At 40.3% G+C, this 19,188-nt stretch overlaps 3 protein-coding genes across 5 annotated transcripts in view; 2 read left to right on the top strand and 1 right to left on the bottom strand.

The window, feature by feature from the left end:
• LOC106961330 (14-3-3 protein beta/alpha-B-like) overlaps nucleotides 1-2,166 on the top strand; it is a 13,266-nt gene extending 11,100 nt beyond the window's left edge. For 2 of the 3 annotated variants that reach the window (XM_015054984.1, XM_015054985.1), the window contains exons 5-6: nucleotides 502-597; nucleotides 1,669-1,800. In XM_015054984.1, coding sequence (XP_014910470.1) covers nucleotides 502-597; nucleotides 1,669-1,746 — 174 coding nt within the window. In that variant the 3' untranslated portion in view covers nucleotides 1,747-1,800. Of the gene's footprint in view, nucleotides 1-501; nucleotides 598-1,668 lie in introns of all 3 variants that reach the window. The other variant, XM_015054986.1, reaches the window with a different exon arrangement.
• A 2,905-nt stretch (nucleotides 2,167-5,071) lies between these two features.
• On the top strand, nucleotides 5,072-13,056 carry LOC106961328 (polyadenylate-binding protein 1). The gene is made up of 14 exons (XM_015054981.1): nucleotides 5,072-5,739; nucleotides 7,950-8,143; nucleotides 8,468-8,583; nucleotides 9,929-10,068; nucleotides 10,157-10,251; nucleotides 10,357-10,494; nucleotides 10,758-10,853; nucleotides 10,939-11,305; nucleotides 11,384-11,494; nucleotides 11,593-11,738; nucleotides 11,818-11,902; nucleotides 12,022-12,152; nucleotides 12,661-12,760; nucleotides 12,855-13,056. The coding sequence occupies exons 1-13, from the start codon at nucleotides 5,547-5,549 to the stop codon at nucleotides 12,751-12,753; spliced, it is 1,905 nt and encodes a 634-aa protein (XP_014910467.1). The 5' UTR covers nucleotides 5,072-5,546; the 3' UTR covers nucleotides 12,754-12,760; nucleotides 12,855-13,056.
• A 265-nt stretch (nucleotides 13,057-13,321) lies between these two features.
• On the bottom strand, nucleotides 13,322-15,750 carry LOC106961332 (type-4 ice-structuring protein LS-12-like). Its single transcript, XM_015054989.1, has 4 exons — nucleotides 15,645-15,750; nucleotides 14,263-14,331; nucleotides 13,881-13,998; nucleotides 13,322-13,656 (listed from the first exon to the last, which is right to left on the bottom strand). Exons 2-4 carry the CDS (start codon nucleotides 14,309-14,311, stop codon nucleotides 13,440-13,442), a joined length of 384 nt encoding a protein of 127 aa, XP_014910475.1. The 5' UTR covers nucleotides 14,312-14,331; nucleotides 15,645-15,750; the 3' UTR covers nucleotides 13,322-13,439.
• Between the last annotated feature and the right edge of the window lie 3,438 nt (nucleotides 15,751-19,188).

Raw genomic sequence — 19,188 nt, 5'->3', positions numbered from 1 at the left:
ATTCAGTCAGGACTTTACGCTGACTCTAGTGACATGCATCACAGGTGAATTCTAGTAAAGCATTGATTAATGCCTGATTTTAAAATTATAGTCCTTATTTTGCGCCCATGTGGCTGGACTCCACATGGCACGATCGAACCCGATCGAACCGTTATACCTAGGATTTCTGTCGGCTAAAGTGTGGTCTCTCAGGTTTTGAAAATGGGCCGACAACTCGTGTAGTGTACGCTGGACATTACACTAAGGAAATGAGGAAGGGAGGGTCAGTGGAGAGTATCGGAGTTGAGTCTTTTTTCATTCGGTGTCATCAACAGAAAGGGGGGGAAAAAAAGGCAGGAAGAGACGATAAAGCCGATAATTAAAATGAGGTCGATGGGTTTAATTTATCGTGCAATTAATTGATTTATCGTTTATTGCGACAGGCCTATTTGAGACTTGTGTATTTTATATAGTTTCCCCATTTAGCCATTACTTTAAATATGCCCCTCCTGTCTCCTGCAGGCGTTTGACGAAGCCATAGCCATGCTGGACACTCTCAACAGCGACTCCTACAAAGACAGCACCTTGATCATGCAGCTGCTCCGTGACAATCTGACAGTGAGTTACTGCATCATGTTGACCTATATGTAAAAGTATTCACACCCCTTGAACATTTGCTACATTAAAACACACAATCCTCTGTGTATTTTTTTTATTTGGTGGGACAACACAATGTAGAGTATAATTGTAAACTGGAAACAATTAATTCTTAATTGGAATTAGATCAGAACTTTGACTGGGCCATTCTAATACATCCATGACCGATGCTGTACTCTGAAACATTCTGCTTGGTTAGATTATTGTGCCCGGTTCTAGTGAGTTTTTTTTTCCTAGATTACCAGGAAGACGTGTAGTGGAGGTTTTCTGCCAATGTTTTGCAGGCAGGCCAGTTTGGGTGTTTTTTTGGTCAGAGCTCCATATGTGCTGTGTTGCCCACATAGCTTGTGCCGTGTAAGCCAGACATAAAGAGTGTTTTCTTCAACAATGGCTTTTATCTTGCAACTCTTCCAAACGTTAGCTGTGTGGTTGACAGATTCTCCTACATTAGTTGTTTTCTGCAGCTCCTCCAAAGATGCCGTACGCCTTTTAACTGCTTACCCGATTAGTGCCATCCTTTCCAGGTCTTTCTTGGTAAAGGGCTGGAGAATTTGTTTGTACCTATTTTTGTTATTTAATCACCAGAAGAACATTGAGTTATTTTGGTAATAAACTCTACATGATTGCATCTGGTAAGCCCTATAATTAAAAGTATCATTGGGATTGCTACGATATTCCATTGTTTGTTTTTATGAGAGCAGTATTACTGCATGATGGATTGATCAGTGCTCATTTGTTTTGGTAAGTTGCATTATAACTGCTTTAAACTTCTCCACTGCTTTCTACCTGACCAGTCTGAGTTGTGGTTCATGATTCAGGTTGTTTATTTTGGGATATCAGAGTAAGAAGGGCTGAACAGTATCTCATTCTCTTAACTTTGCAATTGTGTTCTACTTTGTTGGTCTGTTCCCAATTAAATTGAAGCTTGTGGTTATAAAGTCACACAATATGACAAAGGTTAGTGTGTTTGCTCTGTAAAAGCTGATTTTGATCAACTGCTCAACCCTGCATTCCTCCGGCACCTCGTTGCAGCTGTGGATGTCGGACGCGCAGGGAGAGGGCGAGGAGGAAGGAAAGGAGACTGAGCAGGAGCCGGCAGCCGAGAACTGAACTACAGAGAGACAACGGGAGAAAAATAAAACACATTTTTTTACCTCTCACCAGCCTAAGTTGTGTGCTTGGTTGTGTGTGTGCGTGTGTGCACATACATGCACAGAGATGTATGTTTACACTCCACTGACGGTGTGTAAAAGTACAGGATGTGTGTGCAGATGCATTGAAGTGAATGTGTGGGCGTGTGTGTGTGTGTGCGATTGGATGTGTGCGCGCGCGTGAGTGAATGTGTGGTTATTTTATGAGCACCTCCACAGAGAAAAGAATGGAATAGACTTGATTTCCTTTTGAACATTATTATTATTCCATCAACCTGTGTATTTTTGTTTTGTCGACTTTAGGTCCCTCCTCTAGGACTGCCCCAGTGATCTGTAACATTTATCAGTGTAGCAAGCTGCTGCTGTTGCAGGAAAACAAGGCGACCTCTAATCTGTCTCTCTGGGCAATTTCTCTGTTTTTACTTGAACTAAACAACCTTTGTGACACTTTGGTCCACTAAACTTTCTCTGAAACCACTGTAAACAGAGGGCAGGGTCCCTAAATGTTCCATCTGACAGTAAGCAGTGATTGTACACTATTACAGGTGAAGCTCCGTCTCCGTAGTGCTTGTATCCATCCCGCCCTGTTGGTGTCCCGTGTAGTGTGTTAATGGATGGTACATGTTTCAGGAAGTGTTTTCTGTTTGGACGACCACTTACACTTTGGTCCATTTGTTAAGCGACCTATTATCAACAGTGAAATGTGTAATCTTTGATTTCCTGCAGTTTTGCATACCACATAAAAGTTAACAGCCGAAGATGACGACAACTTGATTAAAAATGGCTCGATACTGTAACCTTTTGATATTTTAACTCTTCAGTGGTGCAGAGGATACTTTTCGCCATGCGCTTTTATGTGGCTTTCTACTCTTTTTCTATTCAGGTGTTCTTTTCCATTTTAATTTTCTGTATTTTATTCCCGTAGACTCCTGGAGAATGTATGTGGTTCTCAGTAGTGTGGTGTGGGGGGTTGGGCATGTTTCAAAACTGGCAGTTTTAGTTTAGTATTTAGCTTTAACCTGGTGTTTTAACATATTTACTTTTTTTTATGGGAGTAAATCATGATGTGGAGTAAAAAGTGAGCATAGAAATTGTCGTAGAAAGCTTCATTAAAAGCCATTTCGTAGTTACAAGTAGTGCCAGTTTCTTCTAATTCCAGTATTTTGGTTTAAAAGAAAAGATGGGATACAGAATTTGCAAGTTACACAATGAGTGGATTATTTGGTTATGCGCTTTCATGTAAGTGGAATTAAAGCATTCAAACTGAGACTTGTGGTGCTTTTTCTGTATTTATGAATCAGCTTTTTATATACATTTGTGCCAGCTACATTTACAATTTCTAACTGCCTTTATGAATTGCTTTTACTTCAGTAGCAAAAATGATTTTTTTTATTGTACATTTATTCAGTGGGTAACAAATCCTGCTGCAATTAACTGTTTTAAACAGACTTAATGGTATAATTGAACCTAGTGCCAAAACCGCCACAGTTCAACACATTTTATAGTTATGCTTTAGGAAATTCATCTAAATGTCGGTTACATATGGATACGAGTCCACCAGATTTAGATTTGAAAAAGTTGCTCATGAGTTTCAAGTAATCATGCATGTTTTGTGTAGTCTGTCAAGATTCTCAGGGCATTTGGAGGTAAAGTACAGCCACAGCATTACACGTACTCCACTATGCTTGACAATGAACACAAGGTGCTTTTCCACAGAATCCTCTGTTTTACGGCAAACTGACAGCTTAGTGTTTGCTATATCAAAAGCTCAATGCTACTCTCAGCAGGTCAAAGCTTAGTTATAATCACAGCTTTAGACATTTCTGAGATAACACAATAAGTGACAGACATCTTCCTTCTCCGCTGCCAAAGTAAAGATAATTTAAGGCCTGTGATGCTGAAGGCAGTTTCAGTTTGACAGATGGTTGGTTTTCACCAACATTGCTGCCCTCTGCTGATGACTGCTGTGGATGTCGAAGGACCAGAGAAAATACTGCCTGCATTCACTGGAAAGACAATCGTATACTGTCTAAAAATATCTGTGCATTGAATTCTCATGTCAGTAGGACTAAAATGCAGGCAGGGAAAGAGAATTTAAAATTTCTGTCACGCTATATGATTCAGCTCCAACACCTTTGATTCCTTCTAAGGAGTTTTGGGGAATACAAGCAAAATTTTTATTTAATTACTTTTAGTTTTAGGTTGCAATTTGCATGTAATAATGCACATCCACCTTTCACATGTTAAAAAAAAGTTAGTTAAATTTGTTTCCAAGTGTCTTCATAAAATGTTTTTATAAAACAATTTCTTGTAGCATGTTACAATTTACTTTATTTAAACTAAAAACAAGCATGTTTCAAATAGGTAAAAAGCTTGATTAGCTTAAGGGCAACAATACATCTTTGCATAACTGCAAACCTACCAAGAAATTACACCTGTGTTGTTGAGTTTCACCAGTTCTCCATTGGTTTGTCAAAGCTTGTAAGATTGTTTTATAACCTAATTATCTTTTAAACTTATCCGCATCTTTATCCTTGGCCTGTCTGCTACATTCTTTGGTCTTCGTGATGCTATTTGTTCACTAATATTTTCTAAAAGCTTCTCACAGAATTGTATGCATTTTGAGAATAAAATTTAAATGTCTGTTTATAGACTTCTGAGGGATTATTTGATGACATTTTTATTTTGGGGTATTAGAATAAAGGAGGCTCAATGCACATTCTTGTCACACTACCATTTTCCTCCTATTCCACTATTTATTCGCTATACAGCGAAATTTGTTACTGTACAAGAATAAAATTAGTACAGTTTAGGACAATAAATACTTTTACAAGGTGCTCTGATATTTTTTATGTTGACTCAATTTTTATTCAAATTTGAAATTAGAGTTTTAGGTCTTGGTTTATAAAAACATGACTTGAACTAGAATGAGAGTTTCAGAAATTGATAGTTTAGTCATTTAAACATTTGGGAGATTATGTAGTAGATGCCATTCACAAAGAACGGAATCTACTGAATGATCATTCAGTGAAACTGCATCATTTATTCAGTTTCACTTTACACCAGGTCAGTGTTGGCATAACAATAAGTTAGTATTCGCCTTTTAAACACGTTTTTCAGGATTCCACCATCATCATCATCGTGCCTACCCTCCTGGGTAACGCCCCTTTCCTCCTCAGTGATACTGCAGTATGATTGGTCCATTTGTGTGACGCATACATCGATATATAGTCAAGCAACCTCCCCTCTGCTTCCTTCCCTTCAACCCCGGCTGTCAGTGCTGTGTGAGTGCGTGTGTGCTCTGAGCTCGCTCATCACACATTCTATAAAAAAAATAAAAAAAACAAAAAAAATTTCAAAACATAAAAAATATAAAAAATCTTTTTCTTTCTTTCTTTTTGTAACAAGTCAGTGAAGAGGGAGTAAAGACGGTCGAGGACTGACGGTAACGTACCCCAACGTGTCGGATTTTTTTTTTTCCAGTCGTTAGCTTTCCCCTCCTCTTTTTCGTTTGTCAAATTTTAAAGGGTCTTTTAACTCGAACTGAAGTCGACGTTGTGTCGTTTTAAAACACTCGAATTAGACGTTTTGACTCCCAACTGACAAGTCAACCGTTGTATAACGTTTACAATTCGGCATCAAAGGTCCTACCGACGATACCGACCGTTAGCAACTTTTTCCCCCCCGTCTTCTTTCCCGTTGACAAACTCAAGCGTAGTCCGTTTATAACCGCTAGTCTCGAGGAGGAGAGAAATAAGGATGAACCCCAGCGCTCCCAGTTATCCCATGGCCTCCCTATATGTCGGGGACCTGCATCCAGATGTGACCGAGGCCATGCTGTATGAGAAATTCAGCCCAGCCGGAGCCATCCTCTCGATTCGGGTCTGTAGGGACATGATCACCCGGCGTTCCCTCGGATACGCCTATGTCAACTTCCAACAGCCGGCGGACGGTAAGTCGGATATTACTAAACCATTCAGTTAAAATGTCTAATAAATGCAGTCATGTGCTTTAAAGGGGCTGTCAGTCAGAGAGAGGGGGCCAGGCTGTGTGAACTACATGTGACTGCGGTGGGGTCTGGTCCACTGGCGTAGCAGAGCAGCGCCACATCCTGCCTGCCCTGCCCACCTCAGCAAAGTAAAAGGGCCCTGCTGGCTGCCAAAAAGGGCTCTTTATCTGTTCAGTCCGGGCAGCACCCCAACTGTAGTGCTGACAAATTTACCTTCCAATCCCCACAAAATGATTGCCAACAGTTTTAAGTTGTTGAATGGACTTTTGTCTGTATGAAAAGAGGGTAAAAATGTCATTGCTACTTCACTAAAACAAGCCATTTGTTCCACAGAGGTTCGATATGTGCTCTTTAGCAAGCATTTTCTGCATGCTGGTGATAAGAGGGTGGGCCTGTTTTGCCCTTTTGCTCCCATGGGTGTGTTTTTACACAGAGCTGTGAAAATTGGTTCCATGAGAAGACTCTTAAGTTTTTAATCAACAATTTTGTATAATAATTGTGTATAATAAACTCTTTCAGGGACAAAGTAATGTAAGAATGACTCGGTATAAATGGTATTGAGACACATTACATTTTAACATTTTTTAATTTAAGTCTATGGCCACATGCAGTTGAGAGCATGGGGAGTCCAAAATGTCTACAGTTGATTTATTTATTTTTGTCCCGTTCTTGTAGCTGGGAATGGACTAAAAAGCAAATTCAGATCAAGAAAATATAAAATGATTTGTTTAGAAAGGCAAATATAAAAAACTCTTCTTATGAGTCCACCATGATGTCGAATTTATTTTTTAGAAAAACACCCTGATTACTCGGTTCATTTCATTATGTGTTTAGACTAGGTAAAACAAAATCAGAAGTTTGTTTTGTAAACATTTTTATTGACCTAAATCATTTAAAACTCCCTGAATAAATGGCTTAATAATGCCACTGCTGTTTGATTGGACAAAATTGCATTGCTATTTTGTAAAACATGAATTTGGCATTCATTTATTCTTCATACAAACATTGAATAAATGTTTGAAATATTATATATTTTTAAAGTAGAATAATTTCCAAATGTTGTGGTTGAAGAACTGTACCATGAGTTTCATTGAGAAATCCACAACAGTCCAGTTTGACGGATTGACGGATTTTGGCCGTGCTTTTAGCTAGGCTATCTGTGAGTCATACACCCTGCCTGTTTTCATGTTTCCCCGCTGTAACACACAAGATTCCAGTTCAGCAAAAGTCTGTACGTCAATCCCCAATTAAAATCAGGTGTGCTGAATCATGGACACATCTAAAACATGCGGGGCAGTGTGCCTTGAAGACCAGGGGCTAGAGGGCGCTGTGGACGCCGGACCGGAGGTCGGCGGTAACGTGATGCGATGCTGCTGGGACTGGTCGAACTGTGCAAAACAAAGAATGTCGATGTTATTTGAGAGTCTGCTATTTTGTCTCATCAGCATTCTGCATTAAGCACTCCCGTTGTTTGCAGTTATTTGATTTATACCGCTGGTCTGCTTTAAGGGGATTTCTGATTTTTAATGCTACATGTTAGCAAATGGTTTCAGCTGAGGAGTGCAATGTGGATGTACGAGTCAAGAATCAGAGTTCTAACCTTGAATTCACAGTGGGCTTAATTGTAAGGGATCACAACTCTAGGTCATATTTTGTGATAAGAAAATAAAGTTTCAAGTAAGTCAAAATAAACTCGGTGATATGATTGTTGCTGTAAAATAAAACAAGTAAGCAAATATTTCCAGAATGCATCCTGATGAGCAAGGCTGTCTGACCAGAGAAGTTTTAAAACTACCGCTCCCTCTTTTTCGTGTTGTAATATTTGCTCAGTTTTAGTTAAGCTCTTGCAGCAACACCTACTGCTAAGCCTGTTTTCTGTCATTTTTGTGTAATTTCTAAGGGGGGGTGGGTGGGAGAGGCCAGTGACACGCCTAACAAACAGATTAGGATGAGTTCTTGTCCCTTGAGCTTATTTGAGTTGTCAAAAATCAAGTCTTTTAAAACGATAAAAGTTAAAAACTTGATGCTTTTCAGATTAGTTGGGAAGTAGAAACATTCCCTACCACTTTAATCGCTTTCCTTTGTGAATTTTAGCATTACACCTGTGACTAGTTCCTATAGTGGATGAGCAAAATATCTGTGTTCTCTTTCAGCTGAGCGCGCTCTGGACACCATGAACTTCGACGTGATCAAAGGGCGGCCCGTACGCATCATGTGGTCGCAGCGTGATCCGTCTCTGAGAAAAAGTGGCGTGGGAAACATCTTCATCAAGAATCTTGACAAGTCGATTGACAACAAGGCTCTTTATGACACCTTCTCTGCTTTCGGGAACATCCTGTCCTGCAAGGTGAAGCGTCGCTTTCTTTGTTTAGTGTCTCTCTGGTTGTAGCATGCTACATTTGCAGCTGGTGATGCTCACTCATTAAGCTGTTTTTATGTGAGTGTTTTCTGGATTTCAAGTTGATACTCAATCATGACACTAACACATCGGAACATTGCTTTTTATTTCGATATGGTAAAACGGTGTAAAGAGAAAAGGTTGGTGCTCATGATGGCCATGACCGATGTTGCCAGGTGTGCTTTAACCGGTTCATGTTTGTTCCAGCATGTGTGTGTGTGTGTGTGTGTGTGTGACTTCAAGCAGCACATGTCCTCTCTGTCTCCGTCTCAGGTGGTTTGTGATGAAAATGGCTCTAAAGGCTACGGCTTTGTGCATTTTGAGACTCAGGAAGCTGCAGAACGAGCCATTGAAAAAATGAACGGCATGCTGCTCAATGACAGAAAAGTGTAAGTGGATGTTTTTAAGTGGCTCTGAACTTCTGGAGACGTCAAAAAGCTTCTGGCACAATCCTGGGCTGTGACTCGCACTCGGTGGGAGAACTGGGAGTCTGTTCAGCTCCTGTCATTGGCTGGAGCTGAACAGACTCTGCTCCGTCTCTGCTGCTTTTTCAAACTAATCGTGGTGGACAAACTGTTTGACTATTGAACCAGGTTCTAAATGTTTATTAGATCATTTTTGGGTTTAATAGCCAAAAATAATTTCAGGTATAGAAGTTTTCAAATGAAACACATTGAAGCACGACAAACTCTCAAAGCAAGTCATATCAGCTTTACACATAAAGTTCATTTAAAACAAAATTGACCTGAGATCTGTGGATAAAAAAAAGAAAGAAAACAATTACATAATTTAAAAAAAAATTAGTATTTAAAACACTGAAAGGTAAAACAAAAATATATTATTTTGACAGAACTGAGACTTGTTTCTGTTTACACCCAGTTCAGCATCATCATATTCAATATTCTGAATACTCTGCCTTTTTGTTCGTCAGTACATAAATAATACGTGCTTTAGTTTTGTAATGCTGGAAATGGCACTTTATAAATAGAATCAATTTATTTATAAAATTTGCTGTCCGTCTGCTGCCTTTTTCAGTTTTCTCAGTTCGTTTGATTGACTAGCTGCCTGAGTGGGCTGATGTGCAGAGGCCTGAATTAATTTTAGTCTACCTGTTTTAATTATATCACTTATTTAGTGGTACAGATTAAATACAAAAGTTTTATTATAAACGTTTAACACCTATAATGTGTTTCTGAGGAAAAATAATAATTTTGAGTTGTTAGTTAACCCAAAAATTAGCCACTAGATTATTCAGAGAAAGTGGTTCTTAGTTTATGCATTTCTGCAAGTCTCTAAACTGATTTTATTCCTATTTCTCTTAATTTTAGTCTCCTTAATCCATTCCTGGAGCAGTTTTGATCCATGTTTGAATTATCGTCTTCTTGGATTACTCATTTTTAAGGCAAAATTTAAATATGGTTTGAATAATGTCATTATTCCAACCAGTTTCTTCTTTACACCAGAACCATGGATCCTCAGCATACTGCTGCCACTACCATGCTTCACAGCTGGTACAGTGTTCTTTGGTTTCAGTCCTACCTGTAAATATTCAGCCAGGATTCTGCCAGGAGCTTGTCGACTACAAAAAGCAGGCGGTGGATGGGCAACTGTCTCGATTCTACCATGTTGGAAATATGATTTGATTTCATCAACAGACCAAGATTATTGATGTTAGTTAGTTCTTCTAAAAGTTTTTTTTTTTTTTTCCCCTTTTCTTTTTTTTCCCCCCCACAGGTTCGTTGGCCGTTTCAAATCTCGTAAGGAGCGCGAGGCTGAGTTGGGCGCCCGGGCAAAAGAGTTTACTAATGTTTACATTAAAAACTTTGGTGACGATATGGACGATGAGAAATTGAGAGAGCTCTTCAGTAAATACGGTCAGTCCAATTTTGTAACTGCTCCTCGAAGACGCTACTAAGGATATAGGAGTTTTGGTCGACAACCTTGTTGTGTTTTGCTGCTCAGGAAATGCGCTGAGTACCCGGGTCATGACAGATGACAGCGGAAAGTCCAGAGGCTTCGGTTTCGTCAGCTTTGAAAGACACGAAGACGCACAGAAGGTTTGACTCGAGATGAACACGACTCTAGTTTTTAGTAACCGCAGTTGAGCCCTTTTTTTTTTCTTTTTTTAAATGTCATTTTTGTCACATTGTTTCTAATTTCAGGCTGTGGATGAAATGAACGGAAAGGACTTGAACGGGAAGCCCATCTACGTCGGCCGCGCTCAGAAGAAGGTGGAACGACAGACGGAGCTGAAGCGCAAATTTGAGCAGATGAAACAAGACCGTATGACTCGCTACCAGGTGAGCTTAAATACTTCCAGGATCAGACGCCGTCTGCTCGCGGGAAGAAAAACTGCAGCTTTGTCAAATTCAGTGCTCCCTCTGCAGTAGGGTCCACTGGCCAAAATGGCTGCAACAGCAACTCTGCAGCTCATGGGCCCCACTTCCCCTCACCTCCGGTTGTTGGGGACAAAGACGTGCTGCAGACAGGAATTTTACATTTAACCTGCTGTTTATTATTGCTGAGCTGCTTTTGTTTTCAAAATATTTGTTCGTATCGACAGGGTGTCAACTTGTATGTGAAGAACCTTGATGACGGGATTGATGATGAACGCTTGCGGAAGGAGTTCTCCCCGTTCGGCACGATAACCAGTGCCAAGGTTCGACCTTTAACCTTATCTTCTCAAAACTGAAATGAGCTGCCGAACTCTTCTGGAGTTTCACGTTTGATTCTTCCTCTACCAGGTCATGATGGAAGGCGGCCGCAGCAAAGGCTTCGGTTTTGTCTGCTTCTCGTCCCCGGAGGAGGCGACCAAAGCAGTGACAGAGATGAACGGGCGCATCGTGGCCACCAAGCCGCTGTACGTGGCTCTGGCTCAGAGGAAAGAGGAGCGCCAAGCCCACCTGACCAACCAGTACATGCAGCGCATGGCCAGTGTCCGCGCCGTGCCAAATCCCGTCATCAACCCCTACCAGCCAGCTCCGCCCTCCGGCTACTTCATGGCTGCCATACCTCAGGCCCAGAACCGCGCCGCCTACTACCCAGCTGCGGGCCAGATGGCTCAGCTGCGGCCGAGCCCACGCTGGACAACCCAGGGGGTCCGACCTCAACGTGAGCGTTCTCGAAAAAACCTTACCTGGGCCCCGATTGTCCGTCTCACGGCTCGTTAATCGTTGATGCGTCTCTCAGACTTTCAGAACATGACCGGTGCCATGCGTGCATCAGCTCCACGCCCTCAGACCTTCGGCACCATGCGGCCCGCAAATCAGGTCCCTCGCATGATGTCCACCCAGCGTGTCGGTCAGTCTAGTCGGCACAAACCCGTTTGGTAACGCGTTCTGTTCGTGTTCAGTATCTTGCTGATTTTCTCTTCTCTCTCTGTTTGGCTCCTCCTGCAGCCGCTCAGACCGTGGCTCCCCGACCGCCCGCCGCAGCCACGGCAACAACTGCTCCGGTGCGCGGAGTTCCTCAGTACAAGTACGCCGCAGGGGTCCGCAACCCTCAGCAGCACATCACCTCCCAGCCACAGGTCAATCTGCAGCAGGTAAGGCTGCTGCCGTCTCTGTAGCGACAGTGGAGAGTACAGCTGTGCCTGTAATGACTCTGCCTCTCCTACCACTCAGCCTGCGGTCCACGTTCAGGGACAGGAGCCTCTGACCGCCTCTATGCTGGCCGCCGCTCCGCCGCAGGAACAGAAGCAGATGCTGGGTGAGCTTTGCTGATGGCATTCAGAGCGGATGCTGTGGTTTCTATGTGTCAAACGAGTCCCAGAGCGTCACCGGGGGCTAATGGCCTTTGATTTTAAATCCTCTCCGTCTCTCTCGTAGGTGAGCGTCTGTTCCCACTGATCCAGAACATGCATCCCAGCCTGGCAGGCAAGATTACTGGCATGCTGCTGGAGATTGACAACTCAGAGCTGCTTCACATGCTGGAGTCCCCAGAGTCTCTCCGCTCCAAGGTAACCGCTTAGGTTTTCTGATACAAACAAGCTTGTAGTTGCAAAGCCTCAGTACGTTGCCCCAGAACTTCACTGCTGTAACATGAGGAGGATCATAAATATGACAGAGTTGCAAAAGTATGAATTTCCTTTTAAGAATTTTTAATTGCATCCTATTTAAAGCACAAATTTTCATGGATTTTATTAAGATTTTACTTGACGTAGCAACACAAAAGATGCATGGTTTTTATTGACTTCTGTTTCCTTGAAGTCTAAATACAACCTGGAAGAAAACATGTAAAAGGCGGCAAAAGACTGGGGAAGAGTTTATCTTCCAAGCAGCTCAACTAGTTTAAACATCCAGCCAGAGCGCCAACACAGTGGTTTAGTAAAGTATCAACATGAAGGACAATAATATAAAAAAAATGGAAAAAGTTTATAATTACGTTTGTATGTTGCTGCATACAAATCACTCTATAAAACAGCATTGTGCTGCTGGGGTTGATGTCAAACACAAATATCTGTGCAGGTGGACGAGGCTGTGGCTGTGCTGCAGGCCCACCAGGCCAAGGAGGCCGCTCAGAAGACTGTGACTAACTCAGCTGTTGTCCCAAGTGTTTGAGCCCAAGGTACGCATTTAAGATCTTTTGTTGTTGTTGTTCTTTTGCTGAAAGCTTTATGGAAAAACCAAATGTGTCTAACTGCAATCTCCCTCCTCCACAGGAGAGGGCAGCCTTGAGATGAGCTTCACGCACAGAAGAAGGGTTTAAAAAAAATGTTTAAAAAATAAGCAAAACAAAGTAAAAGATGTTAAATACAAAGTTAAAAAAAAAGGCAAACGATGGAAACAAGTCTCCAGCCAGTCCTGTAATACAAGGTCTGCTTTTCCGAGCTAAAAAAAAGCAAAAAAAGAGGAAAAAAAACCTAAAAAAACAAAAAATAATCAGTTTGAGACATTTTAGAGGAGAAATGTACGAGAAATGTAAGTGGAAGCATTCCTTTCTGCTATTTTATCCCTTTTAAATGTTTGAACGTTTGAGCTTCCGAAGCCTGTTATTGTGAAAGTTACCTTTACCTTTTGCTTGCTTGAATAAAAGTTCTAAAGTAATCCATCTGCTATGTTCTCTTGTCTTCCCCGTTTTGCGATCAGAGAAATGGTTAATAGAATCCACAAAATACAGATATAGAAGTAATGTTTTATATTTTTTAATCGTTTTAAATGTGTCAATAGGATAATAAATACGTCTGAGAAGCTAACTTGCGTCTGATACAATTCGACACCTACGACTAGAAAGGTGGCGTTGCGGTTTAAGACCGGTCGGTCCACCTGCCGCTGGGGTTGGCGTGCTCCTCCAGCATCTGCAGGATGGACTCCATCTTTTGCTGCAGACTGGCGATTAACGGGTTCACGTTCTCCTTCACGCTTTCAGTCAGGGGTTTGAGCTGTTCCTCCATGTCCTGCAGCTGAGCCTGGATCTTCACGGCCAGGGGCTCGAGCTCTACTTGTTTGTCCTCTACGAACGACCTGAGAAATGAACGGAACACCGGGTTTGAGGTTTGCTGGAGCTTAATTGTCGCAACGACACACAACGAATGGCGAAATCTCACTAGGGTAAATTAGGGTGATTAGAAGAAGATCTGCACCTGTCTTACATTTTGGTCCAGGAAGGACTAATGATGTTCAACAGATTAAATGCAAATCCAACATGTTCAGTAGTTATGAGGTGATGTCGGATTGTTTTCACTCACTCTGCGTGTTCCTTCAGCTCTGGCTTGTTCACAAACTCATGAAAGTCGTGACTGATTTTAGTCTTTATGTTCTGGATGTACTGGCTCACCCGATTGGCTCTATCTTCAGCAAAGCTTCCTGCAGAAGAGAGCCAGTAAGTAAAATTTTTATTTATTTTTTTAATCAATGTCCCCTCTTTATTTTGCATCATCCTCCAGTTACTCACACTCCCCCAAAACACATTTTTGTTAAAAACAAAACAAATTTTATTTCGGTTTTTGAAAAGACTAATGTTACAGAACTACTTTAGTTCATTATTTCTTGACATTGATTTAACCACATCTTTAACAGAAGTGCCAATAAATGTGGATTGTGAGGTATTTCTAAATATGAAAAGCTTACCGTGTGTCAGAGTAAGAGCAAGAAGGACTGCAATCAGAAACTGTTTCATGGCTGCTGACTTGATTAGACCTAGAATGAAAAAAACATGATTTAGAATAGTATGTGTGCAGTTTTGGCAACAAATAACTACACACGCCTATGGGTGAAACCACAAAAACATTTAATTCCTCATTGACATTAAATCAGATTAAAATGTTCTTGTTTTAAGTCGGTACGAACTAGAATTATTTTTGCTTAATTTCAGGATAAGTTTTTAATTGGATTCTTCAAATTTATATAGGTTTATATGCACTCTTTATGATGCCTTCAAGTTATTCTGGAAAACCAAACGAGTGCATAGAACATTTGGCGGCAGCAGACCTGAGAAGGGGTTTATTTTTCAGGTTAAAAGCCTTTTTTACCAAATGCTAAGGACATGTTTGTCAACGTCTAACGTCAAATTACTCTGGCATTTAAATCATTTTAGTAATCTTCGCTAACCTGAAAGGAAATAAATTGGTCAGATTTGATGTCGAACTGTAAAGTCTTGGGAGTCTGCATATAGCATAAGGAAACCATCTTCTGCTGTATTTGTAATGCTGTGTAAGTTCTCTGTAGACCTCCAAGTTTAAATTTTAAAAGCAACACCGTGTAACTGTTTATCTTTAGACAAGCCTGTGTTGAGAAAAGCTTCCTGTAGCTTAATCAGATGAGTCACTGACAAAACCTCCCTGGAAATGTCCGTCAGGTTTCTACCTCACAGCTATAAGAGAAATATTTTGAGACTCATCTTACTCAAACGTGTAAACAAAAGTTTTGCAGAGGTTTGTGGTTATCATGTTTGAGGTTTGGTGGTGTGATCCTAAAATATATATATATATATACACTGCTCAAAAAAATAAAGGGAACACTCAAATAACACATCCTAGATATCTGAATGAATGAAATATTCTCATTGAATACTTTGTTCTGTACAAAGTTGAATGTGCTGACAACAAAATCACACAAAAATCAATGGAAATCAAATTTATTAACCAATGGAGGCCTGGATTTGGAGCCACACACAAAATTAAAGTGAAATGTTCCCTTTATTTTTTTGAGCAGTATATATATATATATATATATATATATATATATATATATATATATATATATATATACATAAAATGGATTGTAGCTTCAAACCTGCATAGAAAAACTGTTTTTTTCTCCTTTTCACAGCTCCTTTAAGAGAAAATATATCCTTTACAAACCACCATGTCAGCTCTGAGAGAAATATTTGATGAGACTGGAAGGGGAATTTAAATCCTCATTGCTGCAACAACTGAACATGTAAAAATTTAAAAAAGTAAAAAGATTGTGTCCTAGTAGCAAAAAGTTAGAGGAGGATAAGTGAGACTCACCTGTTCTTTGGCTGTTGGTGTTTGGACCAGATGGTGCCTCTGTGCCGGACTCTCATACCTCTTATAGCGCGGCGTGCTGCTGCGTCTCCCTCGTCCTGTGAAGCTGATTGGATGACACAAACGGATGAAGAGGAAACCGAGTACTCACAGTTCTGACTCTTCCTGCAGAGTGTTCCAGAGGTCCAGCAGTCCCTGCGCTGACTGACCAACATTCTGCATGAGTCTTATCTTGCATTAGATTAAATTCAACGCAGAATCATCAGGGAGAATGTCGGCGTTCGGACACTTTGGAGACGTCACTGATAAGTGGCAGAATATCTCGTTTTTATTTTGTGCTTCTGTGATGCTGTGCTGATTTTGTCAGGCTGTAAAGTTCCCTTGGCTCAGTTAAAAAAATAATTTTGAATTAATTCTGGTAAAAGCTCTTTTGTGTATTTTTTTTATATTAATGTGGTAAAAATGAATTAATTGTGGAGAAAATGCAAATCCAAAGCTGAATAAACTAGTCATTTTGGTACATTTAACATTTTGAAGATTATTTTTTGCGAGGAAAAAAAATAATCTTCCCATAGTCATGTCAAAAAAAAAAATTTAGGACACCTCCATAAAATATTCAGTTTTAATTCAAAAATATTCATGTAATGATGTCTAACCTCTTTTCTTTCCTCTCTGGAAAAGAAAGGGACTTAGCTGCAGTTAAGAAAACAAGAACTTTGTTTTTTTTTTACTTATTTAACAAAAAATATCAACAAACTTGGGGTCTCCACATTTTGGCCAACTCACATCCCAGCCACATTAGTGAGACACTTATTGCTCCACTCCTCACTTTCAGCTGAGAGACGCTTGAAGGTTTTCTAGCATGAATGACCCATTTTAAGTTCCCTCACATCACCTCCATGTTGATCAAGATCTGGGCTTATCTGGTCTTCGGTTGTTCACATTAACTGGATAAAACCATGCTAAGCCACATGCTAACCTGTGTGACTTTTATAAGAAATTAGAGCCCAAACTTCTGAATCTTATCTTAATAGTCACTTTTATAAGGAATAAAATCGATCGGTTGATCAGTTCTTGACCAACATGGCACTCTGAAATGTTTTATCAGTGTCAACTGATTAATGTCTAATTCTGCATTGGCTTATAACCGAGCCCAAATCATCCACCCTCCACCACTGTGCCTAGCAGTTGGAATTGTTTTTTTTTTTTTTAAATATAAAAACCTCTTCAGACCCCCGGAATCATTGGATGCAACAACTCACACTTTACTGCTTTGCTGATGTTGATAAAATCTCTTGTTTACCTTCTTCCAAAGATAAATGACTCTTTTTAGTATTTAAAGCTTTAGAGATGGGGATGGAGAGCCCCCTTGTGGTGGCTTATGGTCATAGCAGCCTAATTCAGTTGTAAACAGCTGCAGATCATTTTACACTTTAACCACTGCCTAGGCTTGCAGACTTTTTTTCTTTTGGCACGAAGAAGATTTCATTTTTTTGTATCATTAACTCATAGCTTCAGTAAAGAAATTGAGATATGGGTCACCAGTAAATTATATAAACAGCTCATCTATCACACACACAGCTTTAAGGCAGCATCTTTACAGGATGCTAATTTATTCGGGTGTTGATTCTCAAAGTTCACACCAAAAAATGTTCATCTCTGGGACACAGGAGCCGCCTCCCTTCTGAATGTCATAATAGCTGGACATTCCCATGCTGTCTACACTTGTTTAGAGTTACTTAAACAAATCATCACGACACCTTCAGACATCTGGAAATTGAACGCAACGATGAACCAGACTCCTCATCTTTGTGTCTTGGCTGATTCCTTTTGATTATTTTCCCATGATGATCTCGCAGAAAAGCGTTGCCATAAATGCTTCCACTGAACTCGAATACTACGTATTAACCTACCAGACGTTTACAAAACCCACAGCCTCCTCTTGCTTTCCCCAAATTATTTACAGTTAAAGTAATCTCGCAGATTCCGATGTAAACTTCGACATCTGAATCATAGTTGCTGTCGGCTGTTCTCGACTCGCACTGCAAGATTAAAAGAAAATCAACTCGTGTTCAGATTAAATTATGTGAGAAAGGCCCACATACAGCACAAGCTGCCTAAGTACCCCAACCATCTCGAGCTCCTATTCTTCTGTTGGGGAAAAAAAAAAGAAAAAAAAAGAAAACATGTGGTGAAGTTTCAAGAATCTGATTTCTGCTTTGATTGAAACCAGATGTGGGAATGAGGAGCATGTTTTCAGCCTGATATTATTCATGGGGTCTGCAGGGGTTTGGTAGGGGGGGAGCTCACCACCGCTCCTGCATGCCTGACTGTGTTGTTGGAAGTGGAAAAGGCTTCGGCTGTTTTTTTTTTGTCTCTTGAAAACATTAGCTCCTAAAGAGCTCTGGAGACAGAAGGATCTCCTCAGTTTGTAATGCAAGGCATGTGAGGCGGCCTTGACCCGATTAAAGCGTGAACAGAAAAGAGGTGGTCAGACCAGAAAAAAAAAGAAAGAAAGAAAAAGATGCTGTTATATCAGCTGAGATATTGGTGTCATCACGACAAGACGTTAAAATCAGGCCTTGAGTTTGTCCTGTGTCAAAGAAAGCTCTGTGGACTTATCTTTGACCTGGAGAGACTCGCAAACATGTGACAGAAAAAGCATAAAGGTTTATCACACTGAGATAAGTGCTGTAGAAACAAGGACTAGCATCCATTTGTGATGGAAACTTTGTCCTGTTTTCCACAGATTGTTTAGTGAGTAATTGTCCACAGTTGACAGGAGGATGATTTATTTCTTATAAGGTTGTAAGATTGACTAACACTTTGTTTTTCTTCTGAAGTAAATCTGCGTTACTCTTAACTAATTTCACTTTTTGTAAAATAAATAAATAAATAAATAAAAATAATAATTTTACTAATTTTTTTCTGATAAAGATCTGAAAGGTGTGATGTGTGTTTCACTGAGATTCAATTGCACACAGGTGGACTTTGACTTCGGAGAACAATTCATTTTGCCTGAATTTAAAGAGGTTGCACTCCATGTTTAAGATATTTTATTTGCGGGATATTTTTTGAAAACTACTCTTTTCTTTTCACAATCACGCACGACTTTCTGTGGATTTATCGCATACAATCTCAATTAAATACATTGAATACGTTCAACTATGGACAACCCTGAATATCCCCTTTATGAGTAACTTCAGTCAGAGGCCTTTCCAGATCTGCTGTTACACAGACCACTACAGCATCTATTACAACTCTGGACGAGTTAGAACAGAGATATAGCTTCTTTATTTTAAACATAAGATGTTTTGTGGAAAGAGATGAGTTGAAATCTTTAATTTAATCTTGGAGCATCTTAGAGAAGATTTAATCAGTTGCTTCTCTTGTTCCTCTTCTGGGCCTCTCCCCAAACCACTGAGAGGGTGAATAATTACCCAAGATGCAGAACGTCGTAATCTTTTTTTCTTTTTTTATAGGAAGCACAAGTGGAGGTCCCATTTCCTCTTCAAGTAGGTGGTCCACTAGCTGAGTTACTTCCAGT

Source organism: Poecilia latipinna, unplaced genomic scaffold (assembly GCF_001443285.1).
Source record: "Poecilia latipinna isolate Pla-1442-1.1 unplaced genomic scaffold, P_latipinna-1.0 Scaffold1289, whole genome shotgun sequence".
NCBI classification, from domain to species: Eukaryota; Metazoa; Chordata; class Actinopteri; order Cyprinodontiformes; family Poeciliidae; genus Poecilia; species Poecilia latipinna.
This window is presented reverse-complemented; position numbering and strand designations above follow the sequence as displayed.

Bases quoted from the DNA above. Each gene is read 5' to 3' on its own strand.
- LOC106961328 (XM_015054981.1), top strand. From the start codon at position 5,547: ATGAACCCCAGCGCTCCCAGTTATCCCATGGCCTCCCTATATGTCGGG. The intron at 10,252-10,356 runs GTTTGACTCGAG...TTCTAATTTCAG, and splicing joins GACACGAAGACGCACAGAAG to GCTGTGGATGAAATGAACGG. The intron at 10,495-10,757 runs GTGAGCTTAAAT...TCGTATCGACAG, and splicing joins ACCGTATGACTCGCTACCAG to GGTGTCAACTTGTATGTGAA.
- LOC106961332 (XM_015054989.1), bottom strand. From the start codon at position 14,311: ATGAAACAGTTTCTGATTGCAGTCCTTCTTGCTCTTACTCTGACACAC. The intron at 13,999-14,262 runs GTAAGCTTTTCA...TCTCTTCTGCAG, and splicing joins TGCTCTTACTCTGACACACG to GAAGCTTTGCTGAAGATAGA. The intron at 13,657-13,880 runs GTGAGTGAAAAC...TTCATTTCTCAG, and splicing joins GAGCTGAAGGAACACGCAGA to GTCGTTCGTAGAGGACAAAC.